The sequence below is a fragment of the Henckelia pumila genome, chromosome 4 (assembly GCF_033568475.1).
Source record: "Henckelia pumila isolate YLH828 chromosome 4, ASM3356847v2, whole genome shotgun sequence".
Classification (NCBI taxonomy): domain Eukaryota; kingdom Viridiplantae; phylum Streptophyta; class Magnoliopsida; order Lamiales; family Gesneriaceae; genus Henckelia; species Henckelia pumila.
In genome coordinates, this window is record NC_133123.1 from 26,524,705 (window position 1) to 26,543,414 (window position 18,710).

An 18,710-nucleotide genomic window follows, 5' to 3' on the forward strand; every position below is an offset into this window, starting at 1 on the left:
TTGGTAAAGATTAAATGAAAAATGATGTTTGAGTTGAAAAATATAGAGAAAATTCACATGCACAATGTTTGAAAAGACGTGGAATTCATACTTTCAAAATCATATTTGTTTCAATATATTTTGTCGAAAGAATTAAAACTAAGAAGATAATATACTAATTTGAATTTCTTTAGACCAACAGTTATTTTTTAATTATCATAGTAATCTTTTGAAGTTTAAAAGTTATTTTCATAGTCCTTGTTATTGAAAAATTAGATATATATAATATATTTACTACATCAATTTTTGAAAAAAAAAATAGTTTAATTATGAAATATATACGAGTAATTTTTTTTAAAATTTTAATGATATATTTTGAAGTTAAAACGTAACAATAACTTCAATAAGTATTCACTGATGGAAAGTGAATAAAATATAAAAGACAAATAAAAATACGGTAATTTTTTAGAAAAGTATATTTTCAGATATTTATTTAAAAAACATTAGCAAATATTAAAATATTTTAAATTTTTAAAGTTATTAATATGTATGCTTAATTTGTCATGTAACAAATTATGTATTACTTTTTTAAAAAAAATTATTTATGCATGTGTCAATAAAGTAATGTTCTAGATGAAAACTTAAGCTTTTGATAATAAAAAAAAAAGATTGTTAATTAATTATTCGATAAACTTGATATATTTTGAAGGTATAAAGTTATATTAGTATTCTCGTGTGAAATATTATTTTTTTTTTCAAAAAAAATTTGAGTGTAATTTAAATGATTTCATTAAATAAAAAATTGGAGTGTAATATTTAAATACAGTTATACGAAAAAGATAGTGGAACCATGTATTAGTTTTGGCGAGTTGGAATCGAAAATGAAGTATGAGTTGAGAAAGATAAAGAAAATTGACATATGCATTGTTCAAAAAAAAAGCACAATTCATAATTTCAAAATCATATTTGTCCTCATATATATTGTCGGAAAGAAGTTAAAAAAAGAAATAATATATGAATTTGTATTTCTTTAGACTAACGATTATTTTTGAATTGTTATATGATCTTTTGAAATTAAAAAAGTTATATTCAAAGTCATTGTTACTGAAAAATTCGTTATATGTGCTGAAGCTATGAGCAGTAAAGTAATAAAAAAGTAAAATATATTAATTTCAAAATATTTGGACAGCCATTTTTTAAAATTCTCTACAAAGCATCTGGAGGAAACACCCAGCGAGCATCCTCAAATTTCCGTATTTCATCTATAAATGAGTGAGAATCATGGGTTGACAAATGAATACTTATTTTGTCAAGGCCTTTGTAAATATATTGGTGTAAATATTTTACAACGCTTAGTCCAGAATAAGATGTACTCATAATTTCTCATGTAACAAACTGCGGGTTACTTTTTAAAAATTATTCATTCATGCGTTAGCAAAATTATGTCTTGGACGAAAACTTTGATAAAAGATTTTTTTAAAGTAATTGAATGTAAATTTAATGTTTTTTTAAAATAAATGAATTGTAATATAAAAATATTTTTTCATCAATTATTGTAAAATATTATTAATGTAAAAAGTTTAAAACTATATGCACATACTAAGAGTTTTCAAATTTAAAAAAAAAATCTTTATACAACGATTATTTTAGATTGTCATAATATATTTTGAAATTTAAAAGTTATCTTCATAATCCTTGTTATTGGAAAATTGCTATGTATTCTCAAGTTCTGAGCAAATATCAAAGTAATAAAAAATAAATAAATTGGTCAACTTGGAAATATTTAAGGCAAAAATACAGTTATACAGATAAGATATATAATGTCATATATTAGTTGTGGTAAAGATTAAATGAAAAATGAAGTTTGAGTTAAAAAATATAGAGAAAACTCACATTCACAATGTTTGAAAAGACATGAAATTCATAATTTCAAAATCATATATGTTTCAATATATTTTGTCGAAAGAAATAAAACAAAGAAGATTAATATAGACCAACAGTTATTTTTTAATTATCATCGTATCTTTGAAGTTTAAAAGTTATTTTCATAGTTCTTGTTATTGAAAAATTAGATATATATGATATATTTACGACATCATTTTTTGAAAAGAAATCGTTTAATTTGAAAATATTTACGACGGTAATTTTTTTTTTTAAATTTAATTATATATTTTGAAGTTAAAAAGTAACCATAATTTCAATGAGTATTTAATAATGGAAGTTCAATAAAATATAAAAGACAAAGAGAAGAGATATTTTTTTAGGAAATTATATTTTCAAATATTTATTTCAAAAACATTAGAAAATATTAAAACATTTTAAATTTTTAAGTGAATTAGATGTATTCGTAATAAGTTACCTGTTAGTTTTGTTTTTAAGAAAAATAAAATTCAACCACGTACAGATGCTCTAACGAAAATAGCAGAATTATATTGAAGTTGAAATGTCAAATGTGCACTTTGATGAACTTGATAAGATCAAACGAAGATTTTTGGTAAGCGAAGTGTCATAATTATTGCTAACATCAGGCTTAATTAAAAATCTAATAAATTTTCATGGAAACACCTCTGGACATAGCAACATAGAGTTGCCCATGGGAGAAGACGGGATCGGGTAAATACTCTCCAATTATCGGGATTGTCTGGCCTTGCGATTTTTTAATGGTCATTGCAAAACACAACCTGATGGGAAACTGCTTCCGCTTGAACCGAAATGGGTAGCCTTCATTCTCAGCCGGAGATAAAGGTAAACGAAGAATAAAAAATTTTTTCCCTGTGTGATGCCCAACAGCGATTTCTACGTGAATGACATTATCTGTAAAATCTTTACAAATCATCCTCGTACCATTACATAAACCATCCGATGGGTCGAGGTTCCGTAACAGCATAACTGGGCAATGTTTCTTCAAAACCAAACGATTGGGAGGCAATCCATTAGGGGCCAAGATGATTAAAAATTCCTAAGGATATGAATTTTGCGTGTCGTCAATCGCCTCATCAAAGCTCAAGTAAACTCTTGAATTTCCAGGAAACAATGACACAATATCATCATTCAGTTTGTCGACATGAACATTTTTTGTCAAAAAAATTGTTCTTTCTGTCATATAGGTTGATGAGTGATAATTCTTTCCTAGATCTTGGTATACATAATCGAGCAGCTTACGTTCAGATTCTTCGGTATCATTGTCGCTGAACTTAATAAGCATCTCTGCTGGGAGTTTGATGTTTCCATTGTCATCAGTTCGTTCAATTCCTCTTCATGCATCTGTACAAATGAGATTTAATCAGACAACTATCTATAGTTTGATGCATAGTAGCCTTGGGTATAACAGGTAGAATTTGCCTGAAAACTCCACCTAACACAACCACTTTCCCACCAAATGGATTTTTGTTTCCAAGAAGGTCCTGCAAAGTGCGGTCCACTGCCTCGATAGCAAACCGCTTGCACATAAGTGCCTCATCCCAAATAATAACAGCTGCACGCCGCAACAATTTAGTCAAACAACTTTGCTCAGAAATTGAGCAGTAACTATTTGCATGTAAATCTATAGGGATTTTGAATCTCAAGTGCGTTGTTCGACCTCCAGGTAAAATTGAAGCCGCGACACCAGAAGTAGCTGTTGCCAAAGCAATAAGACCTTGGGATCTAATGGTTGCAAGCAAAGAATGGTACAGAAATGTTTTGCCTGTCTCACCTAGACCATTTATAAAAAGACAGCACCATTTCTCGTTCCCAGACATTCAATAATCATATTGTATGCCAAGCGCTGGCTATCATTAAGTTGAAGATGTGCCACCAAGTCATCTGGAGAAATTGAAATGGACAACTCATCTGTTATTTCTCTACAATCAGGTGACAACAGACATAGATTTTGCAGACGAATTTGGCAATCTAGAGAGATCGTATGCATCACAAGTTTTGCCCATACTTTCCAAAAATTGCGCTGTGGCATGAAAATATATCACTAAAAGACTGGATAAATCCTATGTATGTGCAAATAACAATATATAACCATTCAAAGCGGAGGAAAGAGAAACACCAACGTGTGAAAATTTAGAAACCGCGCTGCGAAAATAAAAAAAGCACCTTGTAAATCAATCATCGAAAGAAAAAAAAATTACATGAAAAAGGGCACGGATGGAAGGAAGGAAAACAAACCTTGCAAACCCGAGATCGCAGCCGAGCTCCTACTCCGTGGCATGAGAAGCAGAATAACGATGGCAGCAACATAATCGGTTAAACACAAAGAATTGACGATGAAAGAAACTGAATGCAGTAAATGAGACCTTGTATTAATGGGCAATAATGATTAACGTGTTATGAAGAAGTTAAAGAAGAGCAAATATTAAGAAGGAAATGAGGACCGTGTATTTGAAGGGTATGCGAGGAATCAGAGGAATGTAACATTTAGTTTACTTAACCTTTAGTTTGAAAGGGTAAATAAAGTATTTCACAATTCATTTGAAGGGGTAAATAAAGTATTAATAACAATATATAACCATTCAAAGCGGAGGAAAGAGAAACACCAACGTGGGAAGATTTAGAAACCGCGCTGCGAAAATAAAAAAAGCATCTTGTAAATCAATCATCGAAAGAAAAAAAAATTACATGAAGAAGGACACGGATGGAAGGAAGGAAAACAAACCTTGCAAACCCGAGATCGCAGCCGAGCTCCTACTCCGTGGCATGAGAAGCAGAATAACGATGGCAGCAACATAATCAGTTAAACACAAAGAATTGATGATGAAAGAAACTGAATGCAGTAAATGAGACCTTGTATTTATGGGCAATAATGATTAACGTGTTATGAAGAAGTTAAAGAAGAGCAAATATTAAAAAGGAAATGAGGACCGTGTATTTGAAGGGTATGCGAGGAATCAGAGGAATGTAACCTTTAGTTTACTTAACCTTTAGTTTGAAAGGGTAAATAAAGTATTTCACAATTCAAACTCCCTTATTTATATATATATATATATATATATATAAAATAAATGAGGATAGAATTTTATAAAAAAATGTTTAATCAATATGAAAAAAGCAACTCGCTTTGGACATCATACGAGTGAATTATGCCCAATCATCCAAAATGTGTTGGAGTAGGGAAGGAGTGAGTTTGTACTTCTTCCAAAAGGATTTGAACATAACTCAAAATAATTATAAAAAAAAAAAAAAAAAGAGAGAGTATTCTCACCTTATTTGAACTAATGAACAGGTCGTTATGCTGGAAAATGTAACACGTGAAGTTCCTCTCGGGGCAATCGTGGTCTTCTTACTTCCTTCTGTTCTGTGGGGGACTGGAGCTGATTTGGGAATTGATATTCGATGTTCTGTTGGAAAAAGGGCCTGTGGTATTGTGCTGAGGTTGTCAACAAAAAATCATTTTCTTTTCGTTTTTTTTTTAAATAATAATGTTTGTAGAGGTGTGTCTTTCAAACCAGCTGATTATGTATGGGCCTCGGGAGGGAAATAATATTGTCGGGCCTAATGCAAGAATTAAATCATAGTAAGTCACTGGCTATGATTTAATTCTTTGGGCCTAAACATGGTTTGTTATTAAAGGGAAGCCCATCAATGTGCTAGCCGTTGTGGAGTTGGGAGTATGCCTTATAACGGATTCAGTTTTCTTCTTTGGGGGATACAACGTATACAAGCTGAGATCAGGGAAAGCGATCGAGAGACGATAAAGAATCAATTTTCCAGAAACTTGAAGATCAACAAGGGTAACACTCACTGGGAATCGAAGGAAAGAAAGAAGCAAGATTGCAGCTGTGATTGAGGGGTTGAAAGCTCAATCTGTAATTCTGTAAATCTGTATCAATCTTATTTTCTTTGTTATTCGATTGGTGAAGTGTAACAAATCTTGGATTGTTCATTAATAAGAAGTGGCGATCTCCCGTGTATGTAGGCTGATTATAGCTGAACCACGTAAATGGTGTTCTTGGTTCTTATGCTTTAAGTTTTCTGTTTTCTGTATTGAATTTGTTAATCTTCTTGATTGAGAAATCTCTGTGATTTGTGTCTGGGAATTCTCTGGGCTGTTCTTCGAATTTGGCTGAGTCGATTAAATCGAATTAGATTGACACCTTAACAATGTTTTTAGTCTCTAGCTACAAAGCATGATATCTATTTAATAGGCATGATCATGGGGAATGTGATAGTATGTAGAGGAAATGTGAGGCATCACTGGCATCAAAACCTATGAATCGTTGGGATCATCTTTTCAGGTTGTTGTAATTGTTATCCTTGTGGATTCTGATGACATATTTATGGAAGAAAATGTGGCGTTTGTCGCATATATTATGGAAATAGTAGAGTTTGACTACGTACCTACATACATGGCCCTTAATTAGCTCATGCTCACCTATTCATCTTTCTGCGTAGTCTCTTTTTCAGCTAATATGTGCTACATACTAAAAACTAATGTGTCTCTTCGTCCATCAAGGGATTATGATGCCGTCAAATATAAATTAAATTTTATCCGTGATTCAACTCTGTTAAGGTCCATGGCAATCTCATGGCCCAAGAGACCTTCCGGTGCTCAATTGAATTACCTCCTGATGAACTTCTGCCATCAAATCTTAGACAGATCTATTTTGTTAACATTATTTTGCGTTTGCATAGAGAGACTCGGTGCAATTAGCCCTGAGATAACTATATGAAGAGTTGGTTTGCTTGGATCTGTCTTGTTCGACCTTAAATCTAGTATCTTCACACTCTACACACTCATCCCTCTTAGGTATCATTGGTTCTGTAAGGGATAATTCTCATTCGATTCCTCTAGCGGCTGAGCGACTCAGATCTTCGGATTTTGACATCCTCGTGGATGGCATCATTTCTAGCCTCTGCAAATCTTTTGTTTGGAGTTCTAATCATCCTCCAGTTTCTTAGCCTTCTATGTTTTGTCCTAAAGAAGAAGGTGGTATTGGTTTACGTGATTTACGGAGTTGGAATAAATCACTGCTCTCTAAAGTCTTGGTACTTGATGGGCTCCAACCGTGCACCTTGCATGCCGGCTGTCCCTTGTTCCACAGTTGTTTGGAGATCTTATTTACTTCCATACATGGTTTCACACTTTGGATTGGTGCTCGTGGTCATCTTCCCACCAATGATCGACTACGATGTTCTAGATAAGGGTTGCAGCCTGTGTAACACAGGCTTGGACAGCTTAGATCATCTTTTTTTCTTCTAGCGTCAGTTCAGCCATTTGGTATGGTCTCAAGTTCGTGAATGATTGGGAATGAAGCATAATGTGACAAACTTTCAGATGTGTTTTCGAGTGGTTCAAGAAATCCTTTTGAAGAACTTAGAAGAAGATCACAAAGACTAGAACTTTGGCTTTCTCAGATTTGGACAGCCAGGAAAGTGGACATTTGAAGGAGCTGCTGATGTGAATATTGGTAGATTATTCTTTAGCATTAAGCTACGTGTTGGATTTTCGATATATATACCCAAGACTTTGATATAGGACATGGATATGATTGTAAAGTAGTTGTTGTAAGATGTTTACAATTTTTCTTTATCATTTTTATATAAATAATAAATAGACTTTCAACGTATTTATTTAGGAAATAAAACAATGCAATATCTGACAAAAAGGACATACTTTGTTGACCAATGTACTTATTCATTCAATGGCTGGCACTCACTCCATTCTTAATTAGAAGTATAGATATGTACATACATACATGCATCATGGCATCAGACTGGCTCTACGTGTGTACTCTGCGCCACGTTAGGGCAGCTTCAACTTCAATGATAGAACTAGGGAAAAAAGAAAAAAGAAAAAAGAAAAAAGAAAACAAAATCCAGGTGCGCTGAACTGAACAACTTGTGTGTGCTATTATATATTTCAGAAACTCTCTCCTGATTAACGTTTGCACCGAACAAACAAGGTCCTTACTCCTTACTGATTCCAAGACCTTAAAAAAGGTTTACCCATGGACGACTCATGTATCCCAGGATTCTGCTGTGGGATTCCCATCCACCCCAAGCTACTGATTTTAACACCAGCAGTGCCTGCCTCGTGACCACTCAAGTAGTTAAATGCATTAGGTGCTTCTTGTGCCAGGCTGCTCGGTGGAATTCCCTCACCCATCCCACTGAAATTTCCAGCCTGGATGAATCTCTCCGATGAGCTCATTGGAACATAATTGGCAGCAGGTCGTAGTTCATTACATTCAGTAAGTACACTGAATAGGCTTTGATCTGAATTACGTCCACCGCTAAAGCTATGGACACCACTTTCATAGGGAGCCCAGACATCTTGGGCACCACTCTCACCTGAATACCAGTTCTGATTCACCTCTACACTGTTCAAGTGAGGTTGAGAAGTAGCTGTCATGCTTACCGAGTTAACAGCGGCCCAATCATGAATATTGACCGGAACCTGCTCCTGCCTTGGCATGTTAAACCGACTTCCATCAGAATACATACTGTCCTGAAGGGTCTGATGCATGTAAAAATCATTCAATCTCTTCGGCTTTGGATACAAATGAAGTGATGGGTGAACTTGTTCCGTCAAATGCCCATCAAATTGACCTGCGTCCATCAGATCATTAGCACGCTGGAAATCTACACCCAAGTGCTTTTGCTCGTGATGGTATGATAAACTATTATGGCCCTTGAAGAACGAGAGTGATTCACTTTGATCTTGGTTAGAGTAGGAATTGAAGAATGACGTATGGTCAGATCGCCTGGGAAGCATATCCTTCCCAGCATCTTTATCTTGCCTGTCTGTTTCCATATCAAGTATTCGCAATGATTGCTCCTGTATTAACTGTGCTCTCCCAAGCTTCAACTCTTGAGAAGAAGAATAGGCAGCAGATTGAAAGTAAGAACCACGAGCATCACCTGTTGGCCAAACATCGCTCGCAGATGTAGGAGGAACCCGCTGGTCGACGGGAATATTTGCACGGCTTACATTTCCCGTGTACGTTGAAAAAGACGGAGTATCATCTATTTCTGCACTAGCACTGTTGACAAGGGATTCCATCTCCGGGGATTTGATCTGAAGATTGCCATTAACTGAACCATTTTGCTGTTGATGCCTATCCTGAGGAACAACAGGGTCGCATGATTCTATCAACTTAGCACTATGCATAGAGCTTTTATCCATTGAAGCAACCTGCTGCTGATGGTGATTCTTAATGCAAACATGATCAAGCATATCACCATGCTTGATCTTAACTGTATCCTGCACTTGCTCCTCAAGTACATAATCCATCTTTCTAATCTTTTCAGCCTGATCGTCACACAAGAAACAAAAAAAAGTGAACACTGCATGAAAAGTTCATCCAACTGCCACATAACTTAGTATATCTATTTCCAAAAGCTGATATTCGGACCAACACAGAAACAGAAAAGCAGCCAAATCAACCTGCTGTACTGTTACAACTTCATCGATTGCCAGCTCATTATCCCTCTGCTCTGAAAGCATGTCATCATATTGATCTTTCTCCACAACCTGACCATAAAAATATGAACTAAAGGTTTCATTGAACAAAAAACTACACTTTCAAAAGAGTCGGCAACAGGAAAATCATAAAAAATAAGAAAAGAACGAAGCTAATAAACCTCAATAGTAATTGCAGGGAGAAATTCATAGTTGCTATCATCTGAGGGCTCCATTAGCTTATTAGGAGAACCTTCTCTGTTCCTATCCAGAGTAACCTACAAAAATGTATCGAGAAAAAAATGCAGTACTGGATGTTTTCTGAATTTTGTAAAAGGAGGTATTTGAATAGATGAACGGTCCATCCCATCACAGTCAAAATTTTCCAGTAAGGAAAAAAAAGACAACAAACCTCCTCAGGCTTTACTTTTTTTCCCATCTCTTCACATAGCAACTGTATTAACTGCTGCCTCGACAATCGACTCTTTCTCCAGTACACGAAACCATCAGGGATGTCATGTTTTACCAACTTTAGCCTGTAACGAGAATATCGTCATGCAAAGAGGATGTTAAAGAAGTTAAATTTTAAGCTCAAAAACAAAATAACATCAATAACAAACCAGTAATCATGCAACTTCTTCTCTTCTTCCTCCTCGAATTTCTCAAATGGTTGCACATTAAGTGTGTCGATGGTACCCAAAACATTATTCAGAGACCTGGGCTGAATGCTAATGCCAGCATGTTTCATGCTACTTTTAACTCGTTCATGCTGTTGCTTGCTAACCTGAGAAACCTCAAGTAAAACTTCCTCATAATCGTTAATGATATTTAAAAAGGCACCAAAAATGAGACAGGAGAGTATAATGCTATTGTGCAATGCCAACCAAGAAAGGCTGCCAAAATTTTTCACCAAAAAACTAAAGTTGCACCAAACCACCTTGACATAAGACATGTATTTGGCTCCATCTTCATGCTGGATATTGTGTTTGTGTAGCTTTCCTCCTTGTCTAGATACTGCAGCCACCTCTTGCAGACTGAACTCACAATCACCTGGTTTGTTCAAGCAGACTTTTCTGTGCATTTGATTAGATGAAAGAATCAGATAACAAGATCTGCTTAAATCTTTCGTGTGGGGTTGCAGAGTAGGGGGCACAAAGGTAAGTTGGAGGAAGTAAAAATGAATAACCTTCTTTCAAAATCCCCATGCACCATTTCCCGATTCTGGTTATCACTGCCATACTCTTTCTCTGAATTAGCCCAAGAACAAGAGTCAGGTGTCGCAACAAGGTTCTCTTCAGCATCATATATTCCAGTACCTGATAGAGGCACATTTTTCTCAGCATAATTCCTAGTCCTGCTCATAACATTTATTTCAGAATCAGAAAAGCCTACCTCAGGAAAAGAAACAAGGCAACATGATCAAGTATAATGTCTCGTATACAAAAAATTAATATTAAAAAAATCACATGCATTAATAACGAGGTAATTTTGCTAATTTAAAATTAAGATGCCGTTTTTTCTGACTTAAAAAGACAAAGGAAGGCTATAGCGTAATATGTGGAAAAAAATTCTATAAAAGTTACACGTAAATAGCATAGCTATTTGGAAGCAGGGGCCATCTTTAAAACAAACATGTACAGGATAAACTATGTTTAGAAATTTAGGTGCATACAAAAACTCAGCCAGGTTCAGAGCCGGCAACAGCTTACGGTACAGGAATCCAAATGCCACAAGAATTTAAAGTCACATAACAAGAATAAGTATAACACTTCCAAGCGTCAATAAACAATTCCAAAGTGACACCATCATAAAGACTTTTACTATCAAAGTAATATGATTCCAAATATATTTATTGACCTCAATTACTTCCAAATTATGCCAAGAGAATAGTGGAAAAGCCCAAAGATTCAATGACCCAACAAGCATACTAAAACACAGAACCAGACACACAACGCCCAAGTCGGGTTATTTAGTTTGCAAATAGAATGTGACAATCATGAAAACACAGGCATAGGAAGAGAACAACCTCCATACTTTATGCACAATATCCACTTCAGGATCCATACAACCCGCCCATTTTTCCTTCCACAGTTGCAGATTCCCAATCATGCTGGCAAACGAAGGACACATCATGAGACAAACAACTTAAAGTAAAAACAAATCCAAGCCATTCATCAAACAGAACTGTAAAGAGTTGACAAAACTCCATACTCGTTATGATACTTTCGTAAATGTGAGTAGTAGGCCTTCTTGCAAGCTTTGAGGGACTGCTCCTCGTGAAGAACATTATCAGGATGGAGCTCTCCAAAACAGAGAGAAGCACCCCTGCGGCAACAAAACTGAAAATCACTGGACAGTTAAAACTTATTCAAGGAACTGACAAACACATCCAAGCCATTCAAATTGGATACATCGATTCTCTTCAGATATGAAGAGCATCCCTCTCTCACAAAATCACATGGATTAAGAAGGACATGAAGTTCAAGAGCTAGAAAATTTGTGGAGTTTGTTTGTTACTTAAGAAATTACAAAGATGAGATTTTGTACAATGTGGCGGATATAGACGACTGCCATATCATATTTGGAAAACTGTCGCACTACGATGTTGATGTCATTTGTACAAATTGTGATAATACCTTAATCTTTTAGTGGTTCAAAAAGAAAATCGCATTAATGTCACGGTCCCAACTATCCAACTGCAATTTGGTTACTAAGAAAGATAAATTGGAATTCACCAATATTACAGGTCTAGTAGCCTTCACAGCTGAAAAAAAAAGGAACCAGGATTTCTGCGCTGCTATAAAGCTCCGCATGCAACTCTAGCTCATTTATTTTTCCAAGAAATTGTGCATCTACATGGTGTTCAACATTCCCTAACTTCTAATATGGATGTAGAATTCCTAAATCACTTTTGAAGGACATTGTGGAGTTGCTCGACATTCCTTGAAGAACAATAATACAGACAAATCGAAGTGCCCAATCATACTGTTGACAACATGATACTACCTAGTGGTGACAAACCAGAGCAATGGACCGCTACCCTTCCATAGATTTAATCCACCTTAAACAATGTGACAAACACCCTACCAAAAAAACATCTTTTGAAGTTGCCCATACTAGTGTTCCAAAGCATACTACGGATTTGATTTGTCTTCCTCATTAATTATGATACGGAGGATTTTGTAAATTTTGTAATGCATACAACAGATTCACAATGAAGAGCGGAAAAATCTCAAGGAGGCTAACTCTCTGTACAAGTTGGATGCAGACAAGCTTAGTCGTGACTCATGAAAGGATTTTTACTGAGGGAGGTAATTGTACATTTCCTGAAGAACAAATCTCTAGTCACACTTACAGCGAGCTCAAGGACAAAAAACTGGTAATTTCCAAGTTCTCAAGAAGATTCAGATAATGCTTATAAAATTGATTTACAAGTGCGTGAACATCTCCAATAGTTCCAAGGCCTCAAGCATCTTTTAGTACTTTCTATCTTTGCACGGCAAAACTCCAGGATAAGTTTCCTTCAAAGAGTTGAAGATTGATGCAACACGGTTTAATAATTTTTCTATTTTTAATTCCCTGATGTATTTTGTAAATTATTTTTTAAACTGCCTAATAGCATAAAAACTAGAAACTTAATCGCAATAGAATTAGTATTACGTAACTGAACTAGGGCTATTATCGGTATCCATACTATCTATTTATACTATAGATAAAGGATGAGGCTCTTTGTGGTCCGACTTTGTGACACTCTATAGTATATCTAAAGGTTGAGGCTCTTAGTGGTCCGACTTAGTGACACCAATTGATTTGTACGAAAATATAACGATCAACTCATGAAAAGTAATACCCCTTGAATTAGGAAAAAGAGAATTCAGAATTCACTCAATGATAAGCAAAGGGAAGCATCCATGTAATGCTGAGAGCATTGGGAAAACAACGAATAAAAAAAAGCCACGAGTAATGTGCTAAACATATTAAATACACTAGCAGATCCTCATAAGATATAATATCACAGTTATAAGAAATGCGATGTATATTAAGGCGCATTGGTATCATAAGCCTAGGCTCAACAAACAAGGTGTGGCACATACATTATTAAAGTGAAATACCCTGAGGGGTAACACTGTAAAGCTTATCATTTGAAGACTAATTCATCACACCTTAAAAACTGTTGAATAACAATAAATAAATATTCATGAATCTATGAACAAGATGTATTATTATCTCGTGTTACACCTAATTTACTATCCATACAATTAACACGTAATTAAAAACACCTGAAACGTTTAGCATACACCAAGGCTGAGACTTTGGTTTTACAGACTTACGATGCACACTTCATCAAAAAACTAAGTTTTGGCATGTGTCGGGGAGCAAGAGCTGAGCCTCACTTAAATTCGAGCATAGGCACACACATCGAGGGATTTTAACAACTATGCACAATGTACTTTTGATGCATTCCCTGACTCATTGTAAGTTTGACAAAATGCAACAATTTCTTGGATTGGACTCACCCCTCACCGGATAAGATGTTTTCTTCGAATTAAATGAAACCAAGAGACACAACTTTAAGGCCTCACAAAAGTAGGTTCAAACCATGACAGCGGAATAGCTGATGAAAGGATACCACCAAATAAGTTTAAGAAAAAATAAATGAGACTAATTAAACAAGATACAAACACAAAACCAAAAAATATTATACCCGGAAAAGTGTTAAATTCTATCAAAACAAAATAAGAAAATCAATTTGATAGAGAGGCCGAGAGTTGTTCAACAAATTGTACAGAAACAAAGATAGAATAAAGGAAAAGAATTCATATTAAGACTTGCCATATGAGGAAAGGATTTCTGAAATGGAAATTATCCCCAGCGAGCAATTCTTGAACAAGACCATCAGGCTCAGCTTCTTGGGGTAGAAATTGAGATAGAAGACTTCTTTCATTTTCGGACAACAAACTCTGCCATACCTATACATAACGAGATTCATTGAACAGAAAAAACTCCTACAGAAAAGGGGAAAAAAAGAGAGAGGGGGGTGTTACTTCTGGAACCATGTATCCATAGTTACCTCATAAGACAGAACCCCAGATAAGTTTTCTAGTTCAAATATCTCCTGAGGAACAGAAAAAACATCAGCCAATATATTATGGCTGTGAGGCCCAGGCTCAATAAATGGAATCCAGTGCCTCTGAGAAATACCAATCTGATCCCTCTTTGAGACAACACTCTTCTTCTTGTTATCCCACTCTAGAGAGATAGTAGGTGCCATATTCAGGGCTGGCTGCGGTGGTTTCAACTTCTTCCTTTTTACCATATATTGTTCATAAGATTTGCAGCCAACCAAACTGGCAGCATTCACCTTTTTTTTCCGCTGATTGGCTGTCATATTCCAAAAAAGATATATCACAAGAGTCCCCAATGGAACATTGGCTATTTTGCCCTCAGCAAGCAAATCTAAACCTTCAACATGAAAAACCATAACAAAAATAATCACATCAACAGTTAAGCATGCACCCCGATTAAAATATACAAACTCAGAGCGATAACTTTGTTCCTTGAAAACACCAAAATTCAACCAAGTTAACTATATTTGTCCCATAAGCGTCCTTATATAACATTTGTGATTCTGAAAAAGTTCAGCAAATATAGTCGAAACCATGCGTTATGAAACTCAACCATTCTTCAGAAAAAGAGATGGGATGAGGCAGCATTCAACGCCCAGCCACCTGATTATTGCGAAGTTAAATAGTGAACAGACAAGCGACTGAGTTAGAATGACATTTGACGACGAAGAAAACGGGAGAGCAAAAAATCGCAAACAAAATGGGAAATCAGAGATATACAGAAACCCCAACAGCAAAAGGCAAACCACAATTAATTGAATCCAAAAGACAATTGGCAAAGAAAAGATGAAAAATTAACAAGGCAGACGCACGGTCAATTGAGAACATGAAATAAACCCTAGAAAGATGGTCGGAATACCTGAAACGTAGTGAACGACAGAGAGAAAAAGGGAGCCCGACGCCGCGGGAAAATGATAACTTGGCGTGCGCAGCGAAGAAACAAGGGCCGGGAAAGAAGAGTATGTTATCCGATTGGCGAAGCGGGAGAGGAGAGTCAGAGGACTCAAGCGCCTAATACACGTCCAATGTAAACGTGTGTGTGTGTTGCCGGTTCAAGGATCTATCCTTTCGCCACGGCCCATAATTTTATTTTTTTATATTTTTATTTATATATATAAGTAGATAGATAAAATGCTGACCGAGCAAATTTTTTTTGTCATTTGTCAATATCTTATGTGCTTCGTCAATTCGAACTATCCTTAAATCAATCCTCGATTTATGATTTTTATACCTTGGCGAATTGACGATCACCAATGTCATATATGAAACTTGAAAAAATTAAGAATCTTTTTTATAATTTTTTTTATTAATAAAGCTTCATCTATCATTTTCAACTAATATATCTATAATATTTTATCAATTTTAGTTTAATCATATTTGATATCGTACAAGTGTGATCATTACATGTTTGAGCCCTACTCGAGTCTATCTAGCATGGTCTAGCTCATCTCCAAGTCGGTGGATCGGTCCACTAAGGCGGGAAGTTGAGGTGAGTCATGGTAAGTGTGCTAAGGGTCTGAAGGTGTGCCGAATTACTAGGATGTGTAGTACGGAGTTAGGATCTGTAGGATGAATAAAGTAAAAAAAGTTGCGTCAATTATAGCCTATATAGACAGCAATGATGGAGATGGGCTGTGTAATACGACGGGTGAGGCATGAAGCTAATATGTAGGTGAAAATTTGTTCAATGTGCTAATTATCAACTTTCAAACACAATCAGCTCCACAATTAGAGCATGATGAGGGCATCTCTCATGGAAATAAGAACGATACCATTATTAGAAGCAATAAAGATGGCAAGACAGCAAATCCTCATATGCATAATTATATCAAAGGAGTCAAATTCGGGACAAATGATATATCAATTCTAACTTTGATTCAATGCTTCTTCTCTTTGTTTTTTTCTTTATTATACCTACACAAATGTTTTGCCGTCATTCAAAATGATATATCAAGTCTAACTTTGATTCAATATTTCTTCTCTTTGTTTTTTTTTTATTTATTTATTATACTTACACAAATGTTTTGCCATCATATAAGGGCAGACCCAATATTTTTTTCAAGTAGTTGGATTTTACACGAAGAAAATCAATGATAAAAAAACTGATGTGTTAAGATACCGTTTATCTTTATTTTTTAGTTTCTATGTTTTAAATTATAATTTTTTAATGTCAATCTCATTAATGATGTTAGAAAAAATTATATCAAATATGACTAGTCCTTAAATTTAATCGAAAACATTATATTATATTCTAATAATTAGATTTTTGCGTAAAATTTTTATAAATGATTAAATATTTATTTTTTTAGTAGTGTCGAGAAAAAACTATTTATAATATTTTTAGGGATAATTCCCAATTTGATCCCTTGTTTTAGACCTCGTTCCTGATTTGGTCCTCCGTTCTTACATCGACTCAATTTAGTCCTTCGATTTTCGTCGTTTTTCCGCAATTGGTCCATCCGTTTAATTAAACGTCAAAACGAACGGAATGACCTGCTAAGCCGAGGGACTAAATTAGGTCGATGTAAGAATGGAGGACCAAATCAGGAATAAGGTCTAAAATGTGGGACCAAATTGGGAATTATCCCCTCATTCTAGCATTACTTTTGACTAAATGATTTTTTTTATCAGTTATATTTATAAAAATATTGTTTAACTAAATAAAAATATTTTATAAGAATTCACACATACCATATTAATATTATTTTTTAAAATTTAAATACATAATAAAAAGTCGTGTATATATATAATTAAAATGTGAAAGTTTAATTTTAAAAATTTAAAGTATACTTAGTGAAAATAAATAAATATTTGTTAACAAAAATCAAAATGAAATAAATATTAATGATGACAATATGTTTTAAATATACATTTTTTTTCAAACATAAAATATTTTTCGAATGAACTCATCTAGGTTTGTTAATATAATTGAAAAACCTTCATAAATCTAAACTCCGATTAATTTGTGTGAGTAGCTATTAGTCTAATTAAGGCTTTTATAGCACTATAAGTGATATAGTGTCTATGTGATTATAGGCTTGGACTAAAGAGCATGATTTGCTAGTTTGCTCTTATTCCGAGATTAAGTTACGAACATATTATCCGAGATATCAAGTTGAATATACATTTATTATGATTGCATGTTTTCTGTGTCACTATTATGTGCATTGATATTATGCGGCATGCATGTATATGTTGAGTTTTATGTCTTGATTTGCATAGCCTATATGGTATGGGAGCCACTTTCTGATACGACGGTCCAGCGTGCTACATACCATGACACCTTGATTGAGCAGTCTTCTGGATAGGTTTTCCAGTACCACCCTTCATATTGCATGTGCACGCATGGTATATGTATATTCGTACTTCTTTACTGAGCGTTTTATGCTCACGGCCTTAGTGTTTTGTGTTGGACACCCTATTCTATGGGGCAAGACTTAGGTTGGACGGACCCGGAGGTAGCAGTCGGTGAGCTGCAGTGGTTCCGTGGGTTTTATTTTTTCCTTGTATCAAGTTGATGTTTGGATTTTAGAATTATGAACTTCGATGGGGTTGTATTATATTATTCGATTTTGACCCGATTGTTCTGCAGGTGATTTTATATTTTAGTTCTAGTTTCTGCTGTTTATTTTAATTATCGTACTGTAAGTTAATTGCATGCTTACTCTATGATTAGTTAGTGATTCCGGGTTGGGTCATTACAATTCCACTGTCGGATATTTGACCACCTTCTTGTGCGACGGTTCAGAGTGCTATATACTAGAGCTCAAGCATGTTATTGATAAGAGATTCTTGACCTTGAATCTTGGTAACGCATACCATTGCATTCATGCTCATATAGTATTTGTATACTCATATTTTTGTGATGAGCGTTTTATGTTCACGTCCTCGTACTGTTTTAGACACCCTATTCCATGGGTAGAGTCGTCAAAATGGGTTGTGCCCGCCAGGCCAGCCCGCCCCACCATGAAAAATTGGCGGGTTGGGTTACCGTTTTACAGGCCCGTTTGGAAGCGGGCCTAAACGGGCCAACCCAAACGAACCGCGGGTTGAGGCGGGGCGAGCCGGCGAGCCAGCCCGCAAGATTTTTTTTAAAAGTTTTTTTAAAAAAAAAAATTTTAGGCATTAAAACACTTATTATTAAAAATGTGATTTTAAAATTTTAAAACTAATATTTGTAATATTATTAATATCTTACATTATTATTTTTTTAT

At 35.0% G+C, this 18,710-nt stretch overlaps 1 protein-coding gene and 1 long non-coding RNA gene across 11 annotated transcripts; both read right to left on the reverse strand.

Annotated features, from left to right (window-relative positions):
* Nucleotides 1–2,411: 2,411 nt before the first annotated feature.
* Nucleotides 2,412–5,320, reverse strand: LOC140865660 (uncharacterized). Of its 6 annotated transcripts, none has more exons than XR_012144685.1 (5): nt 5,171–5,320; nt 4,625–4,653; nt 4,138–4,531; nt 3,560–4,044; nt 2,412–3,454 (listed from the first exon to the last, which is right to left on the reverse strand). It is a non-coding gene; the product is annotated as an uncharacterized lncRNA (long non-coding RNA). The 6 variants fall into 6 exon arrangements; XR_012144686.1 differs by lacking the exon at nt 5,171–5,320 and having other exon boundaries at nt 4,138–4,245; nt 4,510–4,531; nt 4,625–5,098; XR_012144684.1 differs by lacking the exon at nt 5,171–5,320 and having other exon boundaries at nt 2,412–3,243; nt 3,335–3,454; nt 4,625–5,098.
* A 2,262-nt stretch (nt 5,321–7,582) lies between these two features.
* On the reverse strand, nt 7,583–15,561 carry LOC140860066 (uncharacterized). 5 transcript variants are annotated; one of them, XM_073262831.1, is made up of 12 exons: nt 15,356–15,561; nt 14,442–14,833; nt 14,204–14,340; nt 11,582–11,695; nt 11,397–11,480; nt 10,687–10,724; nt 10,557–10,617; nt 9,991–10,443; nt 9,783–9,906; nt 9,553–9,648; nt 9,356–9,442; nt 7,583–9,220 (listed from the first exon to the last, which is right to left on the reverse strand). In XM_073262831.1, exons 2-12 carry the CDS (start codon nt 14,757–14,759, stop codon nt 7,883–7,885), a joined length of 2,850 nt encoding a protein of 949 aa, XP_073118932.1. In that variant the 5' UTR covers nt 14,760–14,833; nt 15,356–15,561; the 3' UTR covers nt 7,583–7,882. The 5 variants fall into 5 exon arrangements, with proteins under 5 accessions (XP_073118932.1, XP_073118934.1, XP_073118933.1 ...); XM_073262833.1 differs by having other exon boundaries at nt 9,991–10,154; nt 10,308–10,443; nt 10,557–10,724; XM_073262832.1 differs by having other exon boundaries at nt 10,557–10,724; nt 14,442–14,752.
* Between the last annotated feature and the right edge of the window lie 3,149 nt (nt 15,562–18,710).